The sequence below is a fragment of the Gorilla gorilla genome, chromosome 4, assembly GCF_029281585.2.
Source record: "Gorilla gorilla gorilla isolate KB3781 chromosome 4, NHGRI_mGorGor1-v2.1_pri, whole genome shotgun sequence".
NCBI classification, from domain to species: domain Eukaryota; kingdom Metazoa; phylum Chordata; class Mammalia; order Primates; family Hominidae; genus Gorilla; species Gorilla gorilla.
In genome coordinates, this window is record NC_073228.2 from 85,519,293 (window position 1) to 85,544,162 (window position 24,870).

Below are 24,870 nucleotides of genomic sequence, written 5' to 3' on the forward strand. Positions count from 1 at the left end.
TCTGAGAACAAGGATCCTCTGAAGTCCATTGGAGCTCTCTGTGCCAAGAAACCCCAAGGACTTGGGAAATATACTTTAATAGCATAAAGAGGATTCTATTTTTTTGATAAATTTTTCTCTGAAAATGTTAGTTACCCAAGTATATAGAAAAGCAACTATACTTTGAAATGAATCTGAATATCTCGATTTCCTGGGAAAAAAATTAAGTAAAATTTAACTAACTGCATTATTTTAGAATTCATTAATTATTAAAGTTATTAGGTTAAATAAACTGTACCTTGAAAACAGGAATGATAATGCTGACTTAGCTCAAAAAGGAAACTGAATTTATAAAAAATATTGTAAGATTTACTCATAATTTAAAAATTCTTTTGGATTTATGTCACTTTATATATAATGGAGAAATTGGTGATACTAGAATAAAATACAATCTAATATATACACACATATATAAGAAAATTCAAGGATGCAGTTGGAAGCTGCATATTTTACACAGTCAAACAAAAGAGTAAAATGAACCCTCTTATTCTTGTGTAACATTCATACCCCCTGTGGTATATAAGGTACCATGAGAGAAGCAGCGTATCTCAGACTCAGGGTGCTTTAAATCTTTGCTGCACATTTGCCATATATCATTTCTTGATTTATAATTCTAAAGTCTGGCTAACTTCAAACCTGATTCCTAACTCAAAGTATTGATTTTTAAATACTTACAATTTGAAAGTAACATTGCATTGCTAATGTTTAAATACACACAAAATACTTCCAATGTTATTATTTCTGTTTTACATGCAACCTCTTCATAGTATGGTGGCTCAGCATTATACTCTTCTGTGTGTGTGTATGTGTGGTGGGGACGGGTATTTAAGGATACTAACAGGAAGATTGAAAGGATACATTCAACATACAAAACTGAGATAAAATCAGATCTCTGAAACCTATTCCTATTCAGCCTACTGGACCATATTTGAAAAGCCTGAAGTGATAGGACAATTGGGTTTTTTTGGTTTGTTTTTAACTAGAGTAATCTCTGCAAAATTGGAAAACAACAGAAGCTCCTCAATGGGAAATCTTAAGAAAATTGTGCTGTCCGTAATCGCTGAGTGACATGATGATATGGGCTAAAGGGCATATTCAATATTGGCATCTGAGGGACAGCTAAGATAGCGGTACCAAAAACCATCCCAGAACAGGTAAGGAGGGTAGGTGGCAATGAATTGTGTGTATGCTTCATTTAACTGTAGCTGTATTTGTGTATTATGTCCAGTAGGTTTCATCAATAAGGCAAGAATATGATGTATAAAAAGGACTTAGGTTGGTCAAAAAGGCACTCTACTTGCTTCAGCACAAAAGAGTACAAGATTACTTTTAGATACATTAGGCCCATCGGTTACAGTTATTTCAATGAATGTGTACTTTATTCCCTACTTTAAGAGTTTTGCTTGAAAAAATATGGTTAGGATTATACTGATACCAACTTCAAGAAATTTTATTACATTCTCACTTATTTCTTCAAGTTGGAAATTCTCTTAAGCTATGATGTCATACATGAATATTTATAAACATATATATATACACACACACATATATGCACACACACATAATACACCACAAACACAATTTCCTCTGGCTGCCATGTTTAACCCTGTTGGACTTGCTGGTCTGATTTCTTCTAGCAGGTATTTCATATCTTCTTCTCTTTTTTTTTTTTTTGAGACATGGTCTCTGTCACCTAGGCTGGAATACAGTGGTGAGATCACAGCTTACTGCAGCCTTGGACTCTTGGGCTCAAGTGATGCTTCTGCCTAAGCCTCCTGGGTAGCTAGGACTACAGATGTGTGCTACCACAACTGGCTAATTTTTAAAATGTTCTGCAGAGACGAGATCTCACTATGTTGCTCAGGCTGGTCATGAATTCCTGGACTCAAGCAATCCTCCTCACTTGGCCTCCCAAAGTGCTGGGATTACACGTGTGGACCACTGTGCCCAGCTCATATCTTCTCTTAATTAGTAAGTTATTATCCCTTCTCCCATCCTCAAAAATTGTTTCAAACCTTTTAAAACTTTTTAAAATTTAAAATTTTTCCATTTTCAAATTAAAAAAGTGAACATTTATAGAAACTGTGGCTCTGCCTATAATTAGAATAAAATAATAATGACATTATTCTAAGTAGTGGATTTTGAATTGCTTTCTCACAGGCTGCCAATAGTGAGTTTTCTAGAGTGTTGTTTTGACTCTGCTAGCTCCCTCAAAGAACAAACTGTCAGTCATTCTCCCAGTGGGTACAAATGAGCTAGAACTCAGGTCAGCACACATGAGATGATGGTGCAGATCTCTAGTCATCTACCAGCTCCCTTGTGAACGGTGTAGGATCTCTAACTGGAGCCAAAATTCTTGGGGTCAGAATGGTTCAGGTTGAAAATACTTTCTTGGTAATTTATTAAACATGATATGATCAGAGCTTGTCTTCTCACATACATGTGTTTTTCAAACTCAGAAATATAAATGTGAGATACGTTAATACGAACTGCAGAATTTCCTTAGCTGCTTTTCTTCTAAGAAAACAAACTGGCCAGGCGCGGTGGCTCATGCCTGTAATCCCAGCACTTTGGAAGGCACAGCCAGGCGGATCACGATGTCAGGAGTTTGAGACTAGCCTGGCCAGCCTGGTGAAACCCCTGTCTCTACTAAAAATACAAAAATTAGCCGGGTATGGTGGTGTGTGCCTGTAATTCCAGCTACTCGGGAGGCTGAGGCAGGAGAATTGCTTGAACCTGGGAGGTAGAGGTTGCAGCGAGCCAAGATTGTGCTACTGTACTCCAGCCTGGGCGACAGAGCGAGACTCTGAGTCAAATAAAAAAAAAAAAAGAAAGAAAGAAAACAAACCATATACTTCTCTCTATCCTCAACTCCAACTCCAAGGAAAAGGATTTTTGTTTCATTGATTAAATGGGTGACCCCTCAGTTATTAAAGGGCTGAAAGGAATTTCATATATCATCTTCAAAAGCTTTCTAAATCAAATATAAATTCTGCATTCTGAGAAAGAGGCACATGAGTTTTACTAGGTAATGCTCAACTGAGCAAGAAATAATTTTGAAACTTCATTGGAAGCTTTGAATTCATTTTGCTTACTGAAACAGTGCCATCAAAGTGCAATTGATAGTGTGAGTTCCTGGCCTTGTCCACAAAAGATTGTATAGCTAATGAGAAGAAAGATATTTAGTGTCTGTATAGCACTTCATAGCCCTTAACATATGTTCACACTCGATTCTCAACAATTTTATGAAGTAGGCAGGGAATGAACTAAAATCTTTATGTTACAGCTAAGCAAACTATGCCTATGAGAGATTAAGTAACGTGTCCCTGCAACTTGTAAGTACTATAGTAGCATCAGGCTTTCTGATTCTCAATTCAGTACTCTTTATTTATCTTACATATAAAATGGATAAAATAGAGTATCTATGCAATAAAAAGTAGAAAAACAATTGAAGTAGTACTTATACACAACATTTAAAATGGAGTAAATTTTTTTTTTTTTAAATATGTGATACTGGTGCTTGACAAAATACAGATTTAACTGGAGAACTATAGAGCTGTGGCTAGAGACCTAAGAGGGACTTTGAAAATTACCAGGTGATGGCCGGGCGCAGTGGCTCACACCTGTAATCCCAGCACTTTGAGAGGCCGAGGTGGATGGATCACCTGAGGTCAGGAGTTCCAGACCAGCCTGACCAACATGGAGAAACTCCGTCTCTACAGGCACATGCCTGTAATCCCAGCACTTTGAGAGGCCGAGGTGGATGGATCACCTGAGGTCAGGAGTTCCAGACCAGCCTGACCAACATGGAGAAACTCCGTCTCTACAGGCACATGCCTGTAATCCCAGCACTTTGAGAGGCCGAGGTGGATGGATCACCTGAGGTCAGGAGTTCCAGACCAGCCTGACCAACATGGAGAAACTCCGTCTCTACAGGCACATGCCTGTAATCCCAGCTACTTGGCAGGCTGAGGCAGGAGAATCGTTTGAACCCGGGAGGCGGAGGTTGCGGTGAGCCGAGGAGATGGCACCATTGCACTCCAGCCTGGGCAACAAGAGCGAAACTCTTGACTCAAAAAAAAAAAAAAAAAAAAGACACAAAAAAGTAAGTGATAATGGTCAAGGCTGTCTTTTGATTCACAAACAAAATTACTAGAAAAAAACAGGATGGAAATGAATGATAATGAATGATTCCAGGAAAACAAAAGGAAGAAGAAAGCTTCTTGAGATAGCTGAACATGTGTTGGAAAAGGAAGAAATGTGGGAAAAGCGAATTAGTGACTGTGACTGTGTACACCTCGGAGTCAAAGACTGAAAAAATTAGTCTGGGAGTGGAAAGAGGCAGAGAGAGAAAGAATCTGGGGCAGGGGGTATACAATGTGCATGATGCTACTGATGCTCTTAAGAGAAAAAGTGACTATGGTGCAACAGGCACTAATGGTACTATCACCCAGGGGTCGGCCAGCTTAGAGCCCAGAGCCAATGAACCTGGAGCAGAGGTGGTGTAGAAATGAGATGCGTAGGAACTCATTTGAAGGCAGATTTAACTAGTCAATTCTAGTACATTGTTAAGTGGCATGTTTATTACTAGGGGGATAAATCTTATGTAATTTAAATGCATATTAACTTTGCTTTGTGAAAATTTTTATTTATCCAATTTGTTTGATCTCCTCGTTAAACTGAGCTTCTTGAGGGCAGAGAACATATCTTGTTTATCTTTGGATTTTTAGAGCCCAGCATAATGCCTCAGTAGGCGTCAACATTTACTGAATGAAGGAACTCCTGCCTAAGAATAAACCACTTGAGGACAGAAATCGTGTTTGTTGTTAAGAAGACTTTTCTATGTCCCCATACTGCAGAAGGCAATACCCAGCACACACAAGTACACACTGGATGGTCAGTTACTGCTTAGAGCACAAGCAATGCATCATTAGGCAAGAGAATGTTATGAAGAGTGGGCATGGTATGGTGGAAAAACTTGTATCCGAAAACAGGCATGGGAAAGTAAGCACAGAAGGAATAGCAACCGATCTGATATGAGGGCAGATTAGAAGATGGCATTTAATTAATTACTGTGACTTTTTAAAAATTTTAAACTTTTATAAATTATAAAGTACTTTCCCATACAGAATTTTGTTTATATCTATCTTATGTAAAAGGTTTTAGGTAGTTAGTAAAAATTTTAGGAAGATGGCCTAAAACTATCTTGATGATCCTACTTTTCTGTAATTAAGAATCCATCTGTAGATACAAGAATATGCTTCTCAAATATGGCATCAGAAATTTCACTGGTGACCACAAAGCACAATTTGGCTAATTAAATTGTTAGAAATACCTGAGATGCTGGGTGCAGTGGGTCACGCCTGTAATCCCAGCACTTTGGGAGGCCGAGACGGGTAGATCACATGGGGTCAGGAGTTCGAGACCAGCCTGACCAATATGGTGAAACCCCATCTCTACTAAAAATACGAAAATTAGCAAGGCTTCGTGGTATGAGCCTTTAGTCCCAGCTACTCAGGAGGCTGAGATAGGAGAATTGCTTGAACCCGGGAAGGGGAGGTTGCAGTGAGCTGAGATTGCACCACTGCACTCTAGCATGGGCAACAGAGCAAGACTCCATCAAAAAAAAAAAAAAAAAAAAAAAAAAAAGAGGTATCTGAGAGCCAACACAATCATGGTAATTTGACTTGCAAAGGCCCAGAGAGAAGGCTCTAATAAAGTTACATAGGGAATTTTGTTTTGAAAACAGGCCTCATAAATACCATTTCTCACAGAGGTAGCTAGTACTCATTATAAATATTTATCTATTTTTAGAAAAAAAAAGACCTTTCTGATTTTTTGTAAACATGATTGTTTCTAAACATAGACATCCAAAATACATGTGGAGCTTGTGAGGCAAAGCAGCCAGGCAGTAGAGTTATAATGCCAGAATTCCAATTAAATATTTTTTAGAACTTGAAGTCTTAATTTAAAATGATTTTTAGCTCAATCAATCTTATTTTATTTTTCTTGGCAGCAGGAATTTTACATTATTATACATAAATATAAATTAGAAATAGAATTTCAAAAAGTCATCCCTTAATGAATTTCTCTATTGATATAGAGCAGACTTCTAAGAGAATCATTCTGGTGGTAGCAAATAATTAGTTCTCATCAGTAATTCTAAATATATTTGATTCACTGAGAACTATTTTAAATTCATCATGACCTAAATAGTATTTAGGTACTATTCTTCAAAAATATAAGGCATTTTAGTAAAGGATTCATTTTAGATACTCAAACTATTGAAAGAGGGAAAATGCAAACACATACTAATGGAAGGCTAACTTTCCTGCTCGTACTAATATAATTTTCCTCTAATCACTTTCTTACTCTATTTTGGGGACTAGAATAATTATTGTGGAAATCAGCATTTCCTAATGAAGATTTGCAAGATGAATTGGATATGTAAATGCAATGCCTTTATGATATATAATAACCACTTTTTCAAATTTATCTCTCCTCACATTTCTTTAGACATCTTTACATTTTCAAAAGATTATCTAAATTCTGTAAGTTTGCTTTACAAATAAGTAACATCTTAATGCGATTAAATTTGTCATTACTTGGGTGTCAACTAATAATGTACAGTATGTCCTATTAATGAATCTTAGCATATTTAGGAACATTCTTAAAAGACTTATTTTACCCTTTCCCACAGATAATACGCATTAATATTCTTAACTTCCAATTAATTATACCTGGTCTTCTACTTTCAAACTCTTGTTCAAGAACAAAACTCGTAAATTTACTCTAATAATTTTAATGAGTTCCATGTTAAATAAAATTCTGATTAAAAACAACACAGAATACACAGCACTCACCTTGGAAATACTGTCCATATCTCCTGAGCCTGAAACAAAATATAAAAAGAAAGCCTTTATTAGGTAAGATTTCATTTATAAATTAAACACTCCTTTAATTTAAATAAGTGAAGTATACTATATGTATTTTCCAGCATATAGCTCCTGAGTTTTTAAATCTGAAAAAATTCCTCTTCTTTTATACAGTATAGTGAATCAGTACCATCTGATGGAAAATGCAAGGAGTTCTATCCTTAGTTCCCAATCGTTTTTTTTTTATGGAAGCATGAAGAAAACTGTTGTTATCATAGATTCCTAAATGTGAAATTTTAGAAAGACCATTTTATATACCCTACCCAATTAAAAATTTAAAAATGTATATATAACATATATAGAGATATCTACATATATTTTTTGAAAATGATGCTGTAAATCTGATAAAATATAAAATGAACACTTGTGACAATGTTTGACAATATTTTAAACCATAATTTACTATCATAACCAAAAGCTAAGTATTAATATTAAAAAGTTGATAGCAATGAATATTCATGACAATTCTTCAAAACTAAAAATGTCTTTAAATATTATATTTTTATTTTGATCCTTGGAAGAAATAAACAATCCATATAGAGACTGGGTGCAGTGGCTCACGCCTGTAATCCTAGCACTTTGGGAGGCCAAGGTGGGTGGATCATTTGAGGTCCAGAGTTCGAGACCAGCCTGGCCAAACACGGTGAAATCCCACCTCTACTAAAAATACAAAAATTAGCCGGGCGTGATGGCAGGCCCCTGTAGTCCTAGCTACTCGGGAGGCTGAGGCGGGAAATTCACTTGAACCTGGGAGGCAGAGGTTGCAGTGAGCCGAGATCACATCACTGCACTCCAGTGTAGGTGACAGAGTGAGATTGTCTCAAAAAAAAAAAAAAGAAACAGAATCATACATTAGGTAACAGAACAATAATCAGATCTTTGCCACAATATTAACTTTATTTTAAACAATTTAACTTCTGACAATTAATTTTCCTAGCATAAAAATAATATAACATTTTAGTAGCATAGCATTCAGTCAACATTACAAATAAAGCTAGGGCTTATTAATATAAGTTGTAAATAAATAGGCATAATAAATTATTAAATACCGAATGCATATATGCAATCATATATACATATATATATAATATGTACAGTAATGTTCATTATAGAAAGCAATGAGCCAGTTGCCAAGCATAGGTAAAAATCTTCTGAAAATTCTATTCTGGTGACTAAGATAATGAGAGCCTTTTAACTATTTACCAAATATCATCTTTTTGTGAATGGTTCTACAAATAACAATATTGCAAAGTGAATTATTTTACAATAAATTGGAAAATAAAATTCAAGAATGGTGCTGTCCAATAGAATTTTGTGCAATGATGGAAATGTTTCTCTGTGATGTTCATTAAGGTAGTCATTAGCTACAAGTGGCTGCTGTGTACCTGACATGTGGCAGTGCAACTGAAGAACTGAATTTTAAAATTTACTTAATTTAAAATTAAATAGTCACACATGGCTAGTGGCTAATGCAATTGGACAGTGCAAATCAAGACTTTGCAATCTAGGCAAAATAAGTATGAATTCTTAAAAGCTCAAAAGTCTCTTAGTGTACTGCAAATAATTTGGTTATTGAAAGATTTTCCAAGTATCAGAGGGAGGCATTTCCTGACCTTAGGTCGGGAAGCGAAATCTTATATATAACCTAAATTACTCATGAACATATTTTTTCCAACTTAAGTAAAAGATGAACCCTTTCCAAAAGAAAAAAAAAATCATAACTCCCATCCCCATTGTCAACTTTTAAATTAGTTTATGGTCATGTTACTTAAACATATACGAACATAAAAAGTGTTTTTTTGTTTTGCATTTAACCTATGTGAATGCAAAACAAATGTAACTATAGTATGTGGTATGACCTAGTCCATTTTGCAACACTTGTCTGTATTTCTCACTATTGTTAAAATTTTCATTCGCCTTGCAGTTATTTAGCTTCATATGGTAAGAAGGCATCACTTATAAAGTATGTTTTCTTTTTCTTTTTTTTTTTTTGAGATGGAGTTTTGCTCTTGTCACCCAGGCTGGAGTGCAATGGAGCAATCTCGGCTCACTGCAACCTCTGACTCCTGGGTTCAAACGATTCTCTGCCTTAGCCTTTTGAGTAACTGGGATTACAGGCGCCCGGCACCCTGCCCAGCTAGTTTTTTTTTTTTTTTTTTTGAGATGGAGTCTTGCTCTGTCACCCAGGCCAGAGTGCAGTGGCGCGATCTCGGCTCACTGCAAGCTCCGCCTCCCGGGTTCAAGTGATTCTCCTGCCTCAGCCTCCCGAGTAGCTGGGACTACAGGCACCCACTACCGCGCCTGGCTAATTTTTTGTATTTTTAGTAGAGATGGGGTTTCACCATGTTAGCCAGGATGGTCTCGATCTCCTGACCTCGTGATCTGCCTGCCTCGGCCTCCCAAAGTGCTGGGATTACAAATGTGAGCCATGGCACCTGGCCTATAAAGTATGTTTTCAACCATCAGTCACTTGAAATGGTCTTTATCATGAAGACAATGTAGGCAGTGTTCTCTTAAAAGAGAATCATTCAAATTATCCAGAATATGATTAACAATTTTATGTTAAAAAGGAGGCAAACATAAAAATCCAAAAACAAAATTAAGAAATTCTTGGAGAGAACTGAGATTCTTCTGAGACTGTGTCCACAGAACTCTAGAGACAAAACAACAACAACAACAATAACAACAACAACAAACAGCTGCAAGAATACTGCAGCCTTCTGGGTTGGGCAAGCATGACACGTGCCCACAGCAGCAATGTCTCCTTTTATGGTAAGACATGAGATTTCTATAGGTTAAAGTAAATAACTGTGAATATGAACTAGAACAATTCTCACACTTCTGATCTTCAAGTGATCTACAGTTATAAACAATAAAATGTCAATTAAACTATCTGTATGAGGTAAAAGTTGAAGTATTTAAAAATGAGTAGCTGGCTATGGAAGAACTTTGGAAACTGTAATATGCACTAGGTAGAATTAAGGTTTTGTTATGAATTTATTCTAAACATCAAATTGAAAAGCCTTACCTAAAGAGCCATTCATGTGATGTGACTCCATTCCTCCTAATCCACCCATGGGACCATCTGACCCAGGGCCCATTGGAAACTATTTTAAAAATGAAGAAAATCACTGTAATCATACTGAAAACAATGGCTTATCTCAATTTTACAATATATTTAACATTACAAGACACTGCCACAACTTATTTTTACTTTCAAGCTATGGAGATCTTTTACTTGATGTTTTTCAGCCTTGTGGATTCTCTAACTAGACTGTTCACCTCTCTCATATTGTTTTCTCTATGTTCCACATATAGATGTTTAGCTTAATCATCATTCATCTCCAAATTTTTCTTCTTCAGATATACTCAGAAAGTATATACATTCCAGTGCAAATTAGAAGATAAGCATTTTCCTCTATGATACTGACAAATTTTCTATTGAAAACCAAAGGTGGTTCTTAAGAAGCTGTTAAGGGTATTGGCTTATTAATAAGAATAATTCAATGTCATTATGAAAACATTAACATTTTTCTTAGTAGGCAATCTGTCTTTGTTTAAATGGACATAATAAATAATTTCATCTTATAGGTTAAATACATTTCATTCCTTGGGGATGGCTGAATATAGCTAATTCTTCTTGGCAGTCTCAACCATGTCACTTCAATGACACTCAGAGGTTCCATGGCAATTCTGCTTAACATTTTTCAAAGTAATGGAATTCTTTTTTTCTTTCCTTTCTTTTCAGGTGGAATCTTACATTAGAAGTCTGGTTCAAAACAGGTGTGCTATGATGGGGTTGGTGATAGAGAACCCATGGCCCGCCCACTCAGTCTTCCTCTCATCTCTCTAGAAGACTAAGGAAACATGGAGCCCAGTTCGAAGACAAGTTACCATAATACCTTACACTTACAGTTAAGACACCCTGCTGAAAACACTTTCTCTTCAAATTTCCCATGCCAAAAGCATTTCTACCATGTTGTATGGTGCAGAATATTGACTATGGTGTGTGTGTGTGGATGCAGTGGTGGTGGTGACTAATCATGAAGGCTTTTAGGAAGAAATAACTGCCTTTGGCAGGCAAACCTGTACTTTACCACCTCTGTGTGGGAATAAGATGGCCTTCTATCACCATGGGCAATACAAACCACATGCTTATAAAATTCCCCAAGAGAATGCCAATTTTGCTTGGTAAAATTGAGTATCTAAAAGCACGTACGCTGGTGTTCAGTAAACAACTTGGAATATGTATGCCTCACTGATATAAGGCATATATAAGTCAAAGAAATTGACTTTAAACTTACTGCTGTTATTCAGCTTTTATCAAAAGCATAGTTTAGATATGGGTTGAAAAACTGGTGCTGGTAGGCCTAGTAGCCTGTGAACTTTTATCTGGCTCCTACAGTGTTTTAAAAGACACTAAAACTATAGGTATGTATGTTTGGTCAGTTTAACATATAACATATATATCTTCTGATTTTTCTTTGATTTCTGCTACCCTATATACACATGTATATGTGTATTAACTACAATCTGTTATAAATATTTTTGTAAACATGTAGGCCTTATAGATAAATAAAATGTTTTCCTGTGAACTTCTGTGGAAAAATCATGACCATATGCTTTATTAAGAACACCCAAGTTCTTCCTGTAGTAACTGCTTTAGCTCCATATTTAAACTCTAGATTTCATATTCTAAAAAAAACAAGCATAGCCAACTTCCTCCTTTATTTTCAAGTTTATCAGGACAAAAAAAGATCACAATGAAAAAGCTTAGTGATGCTAAAAATGAGGTTAATATAAATGATTATACATAACCTGTCATTTTCAAATAGTATATATCATTAATTATTTACAATAAAATAAGATGAAACTAATGTGTAATTGATTAGGATCAGTTTTACTTTTAAATTATATTGATATAAAATCTCTGTTATATATGTGTACTGTTTTTTTTAACCCAGCTCAGAGAAAAGAATTTGACTTTTTGAATATCTAATAAGCTCCTGGATAATAAAATATAAAGTTTAAACAATATTCAGGACATGGAATGCACTCAGAGTTTGAAAGTCTTCAAATACATTCCAAAAATAAAAAAAGTTCATATTTACATTAGGTCTGTTAGGTCCAGGAGGTACTGCATTCATTAAAGTATACATGTTATCGCCAGAGTTGGTTGAATCTGAAACAAAATATTACTTAATTAAAATATTTCTTTAGAGTCTATACCCAATTCGTCACAAAGTAATGATCAAAGATGGTCTGCATACAGATACCTCTCTCTATATAAGCTGCAACACTTGAAATTGTCATTACTAAAAATAAATACCCACAGTCATTTTCTGACCCCAAAATTGTCATTCTGAGGTCATAAATTAGGTATGAGGAATCACTTCAATAGTTCAGGTAAAAGGATTATTAGAAATTTAAAAAATTATAGTAAAGTTTTTCTTTTTAAAAAAGATACTTTTTTACTTCAAGCAATTCTATGTGTGTGTATGTGTGTATATGTAATATATAATATCTCTTAAAATTCAGATTCAGTCGCTTTTCAGTTTTATTTCCTTAAGTTTCCAATATACAAATTTTAAAAATAGTCTTTTTACTCTTATTAGTGAAAGCTGGTGGACTATCCTGGCTTAATTCCAAAAGAAAAAGATTAGAGTAAGAGTATACAATTAGAATAATGTAATTCTCCTGTTTGAACTAAAAGCCAGCTTCTTCCAGCACAACTTCTGATGAAATGTTTTTACTCACTTTATTTTTGATTTATTATAATAAAAATATCTGTACTGCATATCCATATAAATATATGTAACATTGTGCAGTATTTAAAAAATTTATATTTCATGTCTGTTAGCTAATTCTAATTAAGTCTCTGAGCATACATATTTTTATAATATAAAACCTAGAGTGAAAGGCTAAATATTTTACATTGAGAAAATATAAATGATAAATTATGGTTTTCTATTTTTCCACATTATACAGTTTTCTTAAATATAATGTAGTAGGCCTCTTTTGTTTTATTTTGTTTTTTAGACAGAGTCTTGCTCTATCGCCCAGGTTGGAGTGCAGTGGCACAATCTTGGCTCACTGCAACCTCAGCCTCCCGGGTTCAAGCGATTCTCTTGCCTCAGCCTCCCAAGTAGCTGGGACTACAGGTGCATGCCACCATGCCTGGCTAATTTTTTATACTTTTAGTAGAGATGGGGTTTCACTGTGTTAGTCAGGATGGTCTTGATCTCCTGACCCTGTGATCCGCCCACCTTGGCCTCCCAAAGTGCTGGGATTACAGGCGTGAGCCACCGCGCCCCGCCAGTAGGCCCATTTTGAGAAAAAGATGTGTTTAAAATTTTTGTACTGATTTGAGACAGAAGGTAAGTATCATTTACTTTCTCATGGCAGTAACCATAGAGTGGCAATTACTTTTCCTTTTACTGTGTGATTACTCATTAGACATTAATAAGTTTATTATTTTAGTGTGTATTACTTACAGAGTAGATCTCATGTCATTTATTGGTTGGCTGTGAACAATGACCCATAAATCTAAATACTGTATCTTATTTGAATATATCTATTTGAATATATCATAATGTTGAAAAAGTTGGAGTGCCTACATCAGGTTGACCCTATTTGTTTATTCTAAGGAAGGTCCTAACCTACTTTTGTGGCCTTAACTGTTTTTACATCCTTGTGTATGCTATACTCCTGTCAACCCAGGCTACTTGCTTTTTCCTGTGACCAGCCTTTCTGCCTCCATGATTTTGTTCTTTCTTCCTCCAAACACCTTCTCAATCTCTATGCACTGAAATTCTACTCACTATCGAAGGGCTATCTCAAATGTTATGTCTTCCATGAGGTTTTTTCCTGGCAGTTCCAAGTGCATGAGTGCTCCCCTCCCACTGAGTTCTGCCTTCCATTATAGGAAGATTTTACTGCTTTATTCTTTCCTCCTGCTTCCAACTAGGATATAATAAGCTCATGGAGAGAAGGAAAGGACCGTGTCTTACTCATCTTGTGTACTAAAGACAATAAGTACTGCTAACTTAGATTTAACTGTTGGAATAAACTCAATCACACACAAGATTAACTTTAAAAAATCTTGGATTGCTTTTTAAACATAGGAAATCTTCAAATGGTTTTTCAACTGTATTGGCCTTACTCTTGGTGAAAGGAAGATGGGCTACATATTTTAAATGTGCACAAAGAAAAGAAATTTATCATTTTAAAGACTAATCAATAATATAATTTCATCTGCTACAGAAAAAATTTGAGAGGGATAAGATTGGTATTTATGGCCGGGCGAGGTGGCTCACACCTGTAATCCCAGCACTTTGGGAGGCCGAGGCAGGTGAATCACTTGAGGTTAGGAGTTCCAGACCAGCCTGGCCAACATGGTGAAACCCCGTCTCTACTAAAAATACAAAAATTAGCCGGGCATGGTGGCACACTCCTGTAATCCCAGCTACTCGGGAGGCTGCAGCAGGAGAATTGCTTGAATCCAGGAGGCTGAGGTTGCAGCGAACTGAGATTGTGCCACTGCACTCCAGCCTGGGCGACAGAGACTCTGTCTCAGCAAAGAAGAAGAAAAAAAAAAAAAAAAAAAAAAAAATATATATATATATATATATATATATATATATATGTATTTACTGGAAAATGTCTGACTTCTTTCTATGTACAGAAAAACTTTACAATAAACTGGATCTCCTGGGACCTCCTTTCTTGTGGGTGGGGTGCTGGCTGAGTATTAGAGGAGTGACTGTGACACAGGATGAACACATAAAAGAGTATGCAAAAAGACTAGGAAGATGTACTTGTGGCAATTTCTGGTTTGAAAGGAAGATTACTTATTGCCTGCAATGTTCAGTGTTGCTCCAAAAACTTTTTTTTAGTCTTGCAGTGAAGCATTTATTATTCACATGCTACCTTCATAAATTAAACATTAACCACCATATAAGAACATAAATATGGGCAAGATGATCAGTTGATATAATTCTATCTTCGATGAATTGTATCATTTTCAATGAAGATGTCTTCAGGACACAGACCATTAAATATCCAAGGAGTTAGTGAAGCAAAGTAAAATTTTGTATTAATTATCAAGTTTATGATTTTTCTAAATTGAAAGTGCTCAAAATTAAAAATTTTTATTGGTATGATCAATGATACTGAATTTCAAGCTTCTATCTTAATTTCAACAAGCCAGTTAAAAACATATGAGTTTAACAGTAAAACATCATAATAAAAAATACTTTATAATTATTAAAATTTCCCATCTACTTAATCATCCCAAAGTAATAACTGATAGAGTTTTAGCCTATTTCTTTGTTTTCTACTTTGTAGATTTGTGTTACGGTTTCAAATGAAACTGTGATTATATTGCATTGAATCATGAGATTTTATTTTTCCATGTCATTACACATTCTTTGATAATAATTATAATGGCTCTATTATATTCCAACCTATACCTTAAACATTAATTTACTAATTCCACTAAAATTGAATTAGGCATGAGTTTGTGTCTACTGTTTTACTCTTGAGTATAACAAATGAGCATCCTTCTACATAAATCTTGGGTAGTATCTCTGTCATTTCTAGTATTAGAAGTATAGAGTCACATGGTATGAACCTTTTCATGGCTCTTGACACATTTTATCATAGCATTTTCTAAGAAGGGTGTGCCAATTTAGTCTTCCACTGTTAACAACCCCAAGACACATTTAATAGTCTGTGTGAAAGTCTCAAAAATAAATGATAAAACTATTTAAAGTAATTATATAAAAGGATTATGAAAACATTGAAGTATGTTTTAGTTTAGAAGATAAAAAACTTTTATTATTACATAGTGAATTTATTAGCTGACTAATAAATACTTATAGACATGTAGGGTAAATAATACTGTAAGTACGTCTTCATCCTTCATTCATCTTAGTAAGATAATAGATGTGATGAGTCTGATTTGGCATTTTAAACCTAATGAATCCATGTATTTAATATTTTATTTATTCAGAAATTTTCTAAATTGTAGAAGATTTGGTTAGTTTTATCAGTCTCAATAAATCTTTAATTTAGACACATTTTTGGGCAATTCATATAGATCAACAGTGTTCATCCTAATTAAATCTGATACCCACACCATAGGAATTTTCTAAATGCTTAACTGGATAATACTTATTTAAGAACACTATATTTCTTCCTACCATGCTGCCTCTACTCCTTTAACTATCGTGAGAACATGAATACTACTAACTTTATTTCATGAATAATTTCTATATTCTGTGATTTTATTCTAATAATCAAATGCCCATGTGGCTAGTTTGATTACAATACCTGCTGGACTAGGCATGATGGGTGTTCCTGGTGGCCCTCCACCTCCTGGAGGACCCTAAATAATTATACAAAATTTCAGTAAAAATAAGGCATTGCATAAGAAAAAACAGAAGTTAGACTTATATCTATAATAATCCAATTTGAAAATAGGAGCAGAAATATATTTTCTCTAATTTATTTTCTTTGAATGCACAATCATTTCAATATTCTACAAAACATAATTTAGCTTAAATATGTTGAGACTGTTTTGACAAATTTCCAAAAACAATGAGCCTGTAACATTAATTCATTATTCATTACTTAATCATATCAGTTATAATGAGGTTAAGCAGAAATCATTCAACAGGGCCTTTACAAATCCATAAAACAGAAATAATTCATATGTATTTTTAGTTTTTATAGAAAGCTAAAATGATATTCGCTTAGAGAATATCTTTAAAAATGAAGATATCTGCTTATTGATTCATATTTTTTAAAAATGCACTGATGTCATTTCTTTCTTCTGTCAGCATCAATTGCAACGTTTCTGGAGCACTGTACCTTCCACTATCACATCAATTAGAAATGAGAGGCAAAGTTGACTAATGCTGTGGGTTATTGAGGCTGTAGCTACACAATCAAACTGAAATGGCGATTAGGTAATTCTAAAATTAATTCAATAATTTCAGATAACCAAAATAGATAATTCAGGCAATGGGTTGTAGGCTTTCTCAGATGCTCTATGTACAGCAATCAAATTAACTTTTAATTGGCAAAATTTTAACTTCATTCTGAATGTACAGATACAGCCTGCCAATTATTTCAGATGAGATCGGGTACATTCAGGGTGGTATGGCTATAGACCTGTCAATTATTTCAAACAATATCTGTATTTGCACAACTTAAAATTTATTTCAAATAAATGTCTATAATTTCATAAAATGATATATCAGCATTATTCATTAGTGGCTTTAAGAAAAAATAGGTTTTACATAAATTTTCTTACTTTCATTTTTATTTCATAGAAAATGCAAAGAAAGACTTGCTTAGTTTTATAGCTTACATGAACACTGAACTAAGTTCACAGGTCCAAAGCAGTGTGTGCTTTTCACTATGTTAATAAAATACTATTTCCATGGAGAGTGAAATGCTCACTGATTTTCTTCTTATGCGCTCTTTTTTTCCCCTCCAGCTAGCCACCACCTCTGAACATTTCTGTGGGAAAGATTTCCCTTGTTACCATTTTATCCTTGTTTCTCTGTTAGGTGTTTCCCTCTAAATGGTGTAACGTATTTTCCTCTATGTTGACTTTGAGATGTAGCTAGGATCATAATGTGATGATGATGATTAAAAGGTCACTTGTAAGCTCAGGAGGTCATATAAAACTTATTAATTTGACTTCACATTGACATGAATTTTTGGAAAATTCTAATGTGTACTAAATAGTAATAATGATAAAAATAAGTGTTCTCAATTTCAAAGAACAACTAAAAAATGAAATGATTCCTCTAAATTATTAGTCATTATTCTGCCATCTAATTCATTTGTGATTGGGAGAAAGTTTAATGTCTTCTTAGACGCTATGTGTGGTGCATAGGGTTGGACTGGGGTGTAGATTATTCTCCTGGAGAACCGCAAATTCAAGCATATTACTGTGTAACTGGGGATTACTCTCTTCATGATTGGACAGAGTGTATTGTACTGGTTTTCAGAAACATATGCTGAAGTAAAACACAGTACTCAGGGCAATTCTGGCCAGATTGATAACTGTTTCACTAATGAACATCAACACATGTACTGAGGTTGGCAGATGAAACAACTCAAGATGTTCACTTCTTGGCCAATACACAGGGGCTCTTCTTAACATCTGGACAACTGTTTCATTGCCCAAATAAAATGTAACATCAATTCTTATAAGCAAACAAACCCAAATGTACTTACTACATAATTCCCAGGAGATGCTGAGGAGTATGGTATCTGGAACACGAATAGGACAAAAAAATTTTTGATTCATGTAGCAATATGGACACTGACCTAAAATGAATTTATTTCATGATTTTTTGTCAAGTTTTAAAATGTATCACAAAGCATAGTAAAGGATAAAAAATTTATATCTGTTTAAGTACTGGAAAACTGAATAATAATAACTTGGATTTACACAAAAGAAGGCAGATTTTAGTCAAGAGGATTTTAGACAGAATAACTGCTTTAAGATATATTGGTTTCAGGTAAGTTGTGCATATTGCATGATACTAATTACTTATTCTGTAAGTAGAAATATATATATTTGTGTATCTAAAAATGGGAAACCAGAATTTTTCAAATTAGTAGTATTTACACATACAATTTCTAAGCTATGCCAAAAAAGTTTGTTAATACGAGTCTCCAAAGACTATTAATTTGTGAGGATCAGATATGGGTAACAAACTCCCTTTTTCTCTTCAAATCAAGCTCTTCACCAAGCTCTTTTCTAGAGATTAGAAGGTATTAATACGACATTGCTGTGATAATTTAAGAAATGAAAAACCAGAAAACCTATGTTTAAAAGTAAGCCCTCGAGTATGTATATTAATAGGGAAAGTTAAATCCAAATATTTTCTTTTTTCACACAAGCTTACTAGCTAACTTGTATTAAGATGCTGTACATCCATAAGAGATATTTTTGTCTTATTCTGAAGAACACCAATAGACTACTCTCTACTTGAAGTCAGACAGCCAGGGCCAGAATAGGACCTTTACAGTAGTGAAAAGACGAGTGCTTGTACTATTCTAAACCATCTATCCCAATACCTGCCATATAATTAAACACAAAAATAATATGAAACCATAAAGTAAGTATAAGGAAGTACAACCAAGTTATGATTTCCTCTTGATAAATATTTGTTTTTTTTGGAAATATTTAATATTAAGTTATTTGAAAAGCTTTTCTCCTTATTTGGTGTTCTTGCTTTGCCTTAAGCACACAACACATGTCCCGAGGCTCTGCTTGGTCTGCCTATGAGTAATTCAGCACTGCAGATGGCCACTGCTAGAATGCCCAGCATCAGTAGGGGTTAGAATTAATTCTGCTGAGTACCGAGATTTTTTTATGGCAGCAAACATTTACTTCATTTAGTGAATGAATACAACTTTGCTCTCTTGGGTCCCTTTCAGTTCATGATCTACCTACCATCCATCCTCTGCTTCTCATTTTCTTGGAGGGGACAAGGTCTTTTTTTGTCACCCAGGCTGGAGTGCAATGGGACAAACAAGGCTCACTGCAGTCTCGACCTCCTGGGCTCAAGCAATCCTACCTTGGCCCCACAAGTAGCTGGGACTAAGGTATGCTCCACTGGCTAATTTTTAATTTTTTGTAGAGATGGAGTTTTTCTATGTTGCCCACGCTGGTCTCAAACTCCTGAGCCAAGCGATCCACCTGTCTTGACCTCCCAAAGTGTCAGGATTATAGGCGTGAGCTGCTGTGCTGGGCCTACTTCTCTTTATTTAAATGTGAGTCTGCCCTTTCCAAACCACCAATTTATCTATCGGCTCCTAGGACCAATTTCATCTCTCTCTGTCTTTAGCACTTGGCTCATGTTCTTCTGTCACTCTATATTGCCTATCATCATTCTTAAGCAACTTTAAGATACAATCTAATTAGCCTTTAGATCTTTGGAATTTGCAGTTCACCGCCTTGCTTTACTTTACAATATACTGCCCTCTCCTCCATTTATGAGTATGGTCATATCCTAGAACTCTTTACTGAACAACTAACTCCCTTGCCTGACATCTTTCTTATTCCTCATGACACTTACAAAAATTACTCTATATTCCAACCAGGGTTTTCTTGCATCACAATTCCACCATGTTTACTTAGTACATTATTTCTCTATTAGTTTATAACTAAATTGCCTCTGCCTCTCCTTCATGGCACTGTCAACATTTTATTCCTCTCTCCAATGTCTTAAATTCGTTATCATAAAGTCTACTTTGTTAATTTCCATTTCTTTGATCACCCTCTAGCCAGCCAACCTTTCTGTTTTAATGCACAGATTTCCTGGAGAGAAACACAAAACAAGGTTGACAAGATCCAAAATGTAATCATGCTCTCCAACTTCTACCTCATCTTAACAAATATCTGGAAGCATTTTTGGCTCAGCCTTTATGAAAGCCTTGAAGCTTACTGGTAATGTGTCAGTAAACCCAGTAAACTTCATGGGGGAAAAAAAGCCCTGATTTATAGTATTTGCCAGTTACTGTGGTGTAAATATTCCCACATGGCAGATTTTAAGCTAACAGTGGTTTAACAAACAGCTCATGAAATTCCTGAATATTTAACAATGGACTCTTGTGAGCTGGCACTCATGATGATTACACCATCCTGAGTAAATATTTCGTCTTCCTGTCATACATTGAAGCTATCGTGCTCTTACTATACCTTCATTTTCAGCTCAACATTCTATTATTTATAGATTTAAATTTTCATGTATATCCCAGATAGGAAAAAAAAAACTTTATTTCCAAAGGTAGCTTTTCCCAACTATCTCATTCTTAAGTCCTTGCTCTTTTTATATTATTTATTTATTGTATTCTATTTATTTATTTTTTGAGATGGAGTTTCGCTCTTGTTGCCCAGGCTGGAGTGCAGTGGCATGATCTAGGCTCACTGTAACCTCTGCCTCCTGGGTTCAAGCGATTGTCCTGCCTCAGCCTCCCAAGTAGTTGGGATTACAGGTGCCTGCTATCACGCCTGGCTAATTTTTGTATTTTCAGTAGAGACGGGGTTTCACCATGTTGGCCAGGCGGGTCTCGAACCCCTGACCTCAGGTGATCCACCCGCCTTGGCCTCCCAAAGTGTTGGGATTTACAGGCGTGAGCCACTGTGCCTGGCCTCCTTTTATACTTTTAATTTCTCCTTCTTCATGATTCCTTCAAACAGTTAAATAAAATAAACATTTAAAAATACTTTTACAAATGTTATCTCAACTAGTTGTTCAATTTCTTTCAATTTTTTGCCCTGTCAAGCTCTTTATTTTTGGCTTATGCTGTTTCTACTTCATAGTCTTTGATGTCTTTATTAAAAATCAGCATTTGGGCTCCTAGCCCTAGGACCAGTAGTGTGAAGGACATAAAATATAACAATATAGGTAGAAGTACCATGTGAGTACAGAAGATATATTTGAGCTGGACAGCTGGGACTTACAGAGAGTAGATGCCCATCAGAAAGACAAAGAGAAGAACTGCTATAAAAAACAAAGAAAGAAAAGAAATCATGGTTTATTTGGGAAATGCTATGCTATGTTATATAGCTGCTATAGTGTGGGGTTTATAGGGGGTTGTGGTAAAGGGTGAGGCTGCACAGTCAGACTATGAATGAATTTATGTTGTAGGAAATAAGGAGTCATGGGTTTTATAGAGACATGTTCAAATGTATGTTTTTAAAATCCTTTTTTATTTTTAAATATTTTGTACAGACAGAGCCTCACTTTTTTCTCCAAGCTGGTCTCAAACTCTTGGCCTCAAGCTATCCTCCTGACTCAGCTTCCTGAAGTGCTGGGATTACAGGCATGACCCACCACACCTAGCCCTAAATTTATGTTTTAGAGAAATAAGTCTAGAGGCATCATGGAATATGAATACAAGTTAGAAGACGACTGGAAAAAAATCCAGGCAAGAGATGATAAAGAGTGATAGGCAGTGCTGATGAAGATAAGCAAGAGTAGGAGAATTTGAGGGTCATTTCACAAAGTACTTGGCAGAGCTTGGTGACGAACTGGGTGTGGCAGACAAAGAAAGGAAGAAGTTAAGATAATTCCTAGGTTTTCAACTTGGTGACTGGGTAGATGATGCTGCTACTCATTTATACATAGGGAATTCAGGAAGAGGGGCAGGTTTGGGGAAATGTCTGATTATTGGATTTGAAGGTACCAGAAGACACTGAGGTAGATATGATAAACAAACTTTTAGAAATGCAGGTCTAGAATGTATCAGAGACCAGGACTAAGGATACAACTTCAACTGAATAAATTTCTACTTTGTGCTGGACAAGATACTTGATCTAGGATTAAACTAGATTTTTGGTAGTTGAAACAACATGGTAGCATTAAAATGAAAAAAAAAAAAAAAAAAAGCAGCCAAGAAATGTAATTAGAAAACATTGCCAATTAAGAATGGGTGGAGACCAGGCATGGCAGCTCACACGTGTAATCCCAGCACTTTGGGAGGCTGAGGTGGGAGGACTGCTTGAGCCCAGGAGTTTGAGACGAACCTGGGCAATATGGCAAAACCTTGTCTCTACAAAAAACAAAAAAAAATTAGCCAAGCATGGTGGCATGTGCCTCTAGTCCCAGGTACTCAGGAGGCTGAGGTGGGAGGACTGTTTGAGCCCAGGAGTTTGAGACGAGCCTGGGCAATATGGCAAAACCTTGTCTCTACAAAAAACAAAAAAAAATTAGCCAAGCATGGTGGCATGTGCCTCTAGTCCCAGGTACTCAGGAGGCTGAGGTGGGAGGATTGCTTGAGCACAGGAGGTGGAGGTTGCAGTGAGCTGAGACTGCACCACTTGCACCACTGCACTCCAGCCTGGGCAACAGAGTGAGACCCTGTCCCCCCACCCCACCAAAAAAAAGAGATAGAGAAAGAATGGTGGATATGTGACTGGATGAAAATCAGGAAAAATATAAAAAGTCAAGCAAGCTAGATTTTTAAGAAGGAGGTAGCAGATGCAGTGATTAGGAAATATCTAAACTGGGTTTATTCTGTTTTTTTTTTGAGACGGAGTCTTGCCGTCGCCCAGGCTGGAGTGCAGGGGCGTGATCTCGGCTCACTGCAGGCTCCACCCCCCGGGTTCACGCCATTCTCTTGCCTCAGCCTCCCGAGTAGCTGGGACTACAGGCGCCCGCCACCTCGCCTGGCTAATTTTTTGTATTTTTAGTAGAGAAGGGGTTTCACTGTATTAGCCAGGATGGTCTCGATCTCCTGACCTCATGATCCGCCTGCCTCGGCCTCCCAGAGTGCTGGGATTACAGGTGTGAGCCACTGCGCCTGGCCCTGGGTTTATTCTTGAAGGCTGTCAGGCTTAAGCTTTTTACCTTTCTGTGATACACCTAAAAGTAAATAATAAAAAAGTAATAAAAATATGGAAAACTAAAGAAACATTATTAAACCAAAAAAAGAAAAGATATTAATACAAAACCAAGGAGTCAAATATCTCAAAGGTTAGGTATGACGAGGATAGAAAGTAAGTCACTGTGTTTGGTTGGTAAGTAGAAAGTCACTAATAACCTTCAGAATAGGACTTTCATGGGAACTGAAATGGGTTGAGAAGTAAATTCAATAAACTTCCATTCATTACCTGTTATGTTTCAGGCACTTCATTGCCACATGGTGATGAAAAAGACAGGCCAAGGAATTAATTATCTAGGAGAAGGTGGTGAGGGAGTGGAAGTATGGGAGACATGGGATGGTGGTTGGAGACTGAGGAAGGGTTGAGAGAAGTTTTGTACTGGTAACCCCTCCCAACTCTAGAGGAGTGGAGAACTAGGGCCTTCAGATTGTCTTGGGATTTTGTTCACGGCATGGCACTAGAGGAAAGTTTCAGTCAATGGAAAGGGACGTAGACTAAAGACTCATTTGAAAGAGTGAATGAGTAGAATATGCAAAGAAGTAACAAGAAATAGAACAAAGAGATAGATAGGGACAGGCGTGGTGGCTCACACCTGTAATCCCAGCAATTTGGGAGGCCAAGGTGGGTGGATCACCTGAGGTCAGGAATTCGAGACCAGCGTGGCCAACACGGTGAAACCTTGTCTCTACTAAGAATACAAAAGTTAGCTGGGCATGGTGGTCAGTGCCTGTAATCCTAGCTACTTGGGAGCCTGCGGCAAGAGAATCGCTTGAACCTGGGAGATGGAGGTTGCAGTGAGCCACGATTGTGCCACTGCACTCCAGCTTGGTGAGAAGAGCAAAATTCCATCTCAAAAAAAAAAAAAAAAAAAAAGAACAATAAATAAAAATAAAAAAGAGAGAGAGAGAATAGACAGAAGGGTCAGAATTGAAAAGAAAATATATATATATATTTCTATTTCTGAGGTAACAAGGAAGAAAGGTGACTAAAGGTCTGATAACATTGGATGCAAAGGGCAGAATCTGAAGAAATTTGAATCTAATAGTCTCTTCTTCTCCTCTGTAAAATATGACACAATTAGCTGATAGAGAAGGGGCCAAACATAATGTAGGTGCAGAATGAGAATAAAGAATTGCGATAGTATTCACTGAGGAGGACAAGAAAAGTAGCTAAGGAAGAGTGAAAAAAACAAACTGCTGGTAAAGCATCAGGGAGGACCTGGCTGAGGCTGAACATCACAGATCCTAATTATAACGTGTTAAGTATAAGGATAGAAATACGCATTAGGAATTGTGGAAGAATCAAAGGTGTCCTACAAATATTTCAAATTTAACGTTCAAAAAAAAAACAAAAACCAAAGCCCCCAAACCTCATTGCCTACCTCTACACCTGCTTCTTTTCCTGTGATCCTAGCTCAGTTGTGTTATTCCCATTCTCCCAGCTACCTGGATTCAAAGAGTTGAAATCACCTTCAAAACT

The 24,870-nt window shown here is 36.0% G+C and overlaps 1 protein-coding gene across 14 annotated transcripts in view; it reads right to left on the reverse strand.

Moving 5' to 3' along the window:
* The window catches only part of SSBP2 (single stranded DNA binding protein 2), a 326,082-nt gene that overhangs the window by 10,017 nt on the left and 291,195 nt on the right, over positions 1 to 24,870 (reverse strand). For all 14 annotated transcript variants that reach the window (XM_063706649.1, XM_063706652.1, XM_063706650.1 and 11 more), the window contains 5 exons: positions 18,228 to 18,263; positions 16,308 to 16,362; positions 12,086 to 12,156; positions 10,003 to 10,081; positions 6,903 to 6,931 (listed from right to left, as the gene is read on the reverse strand). In XM_063706649.1, the coding sequence (XP_063562719.1) occupies positions 6,903 to 6,931; positions 10,003 to 10,081; positions 12,086 to 12,156; positions 16,308 to 16,362; positions 18,228 to 18,263 (270 nt within the window). The remainder of the gene's footprint in view (positions 1 to 6,902; positions 6,932 to 10,002; positions 10,082 to 12,085; positions 12,157 to 16,307; positions 16,363 to 18,227; positions 18,264 to 24,870) is intronic.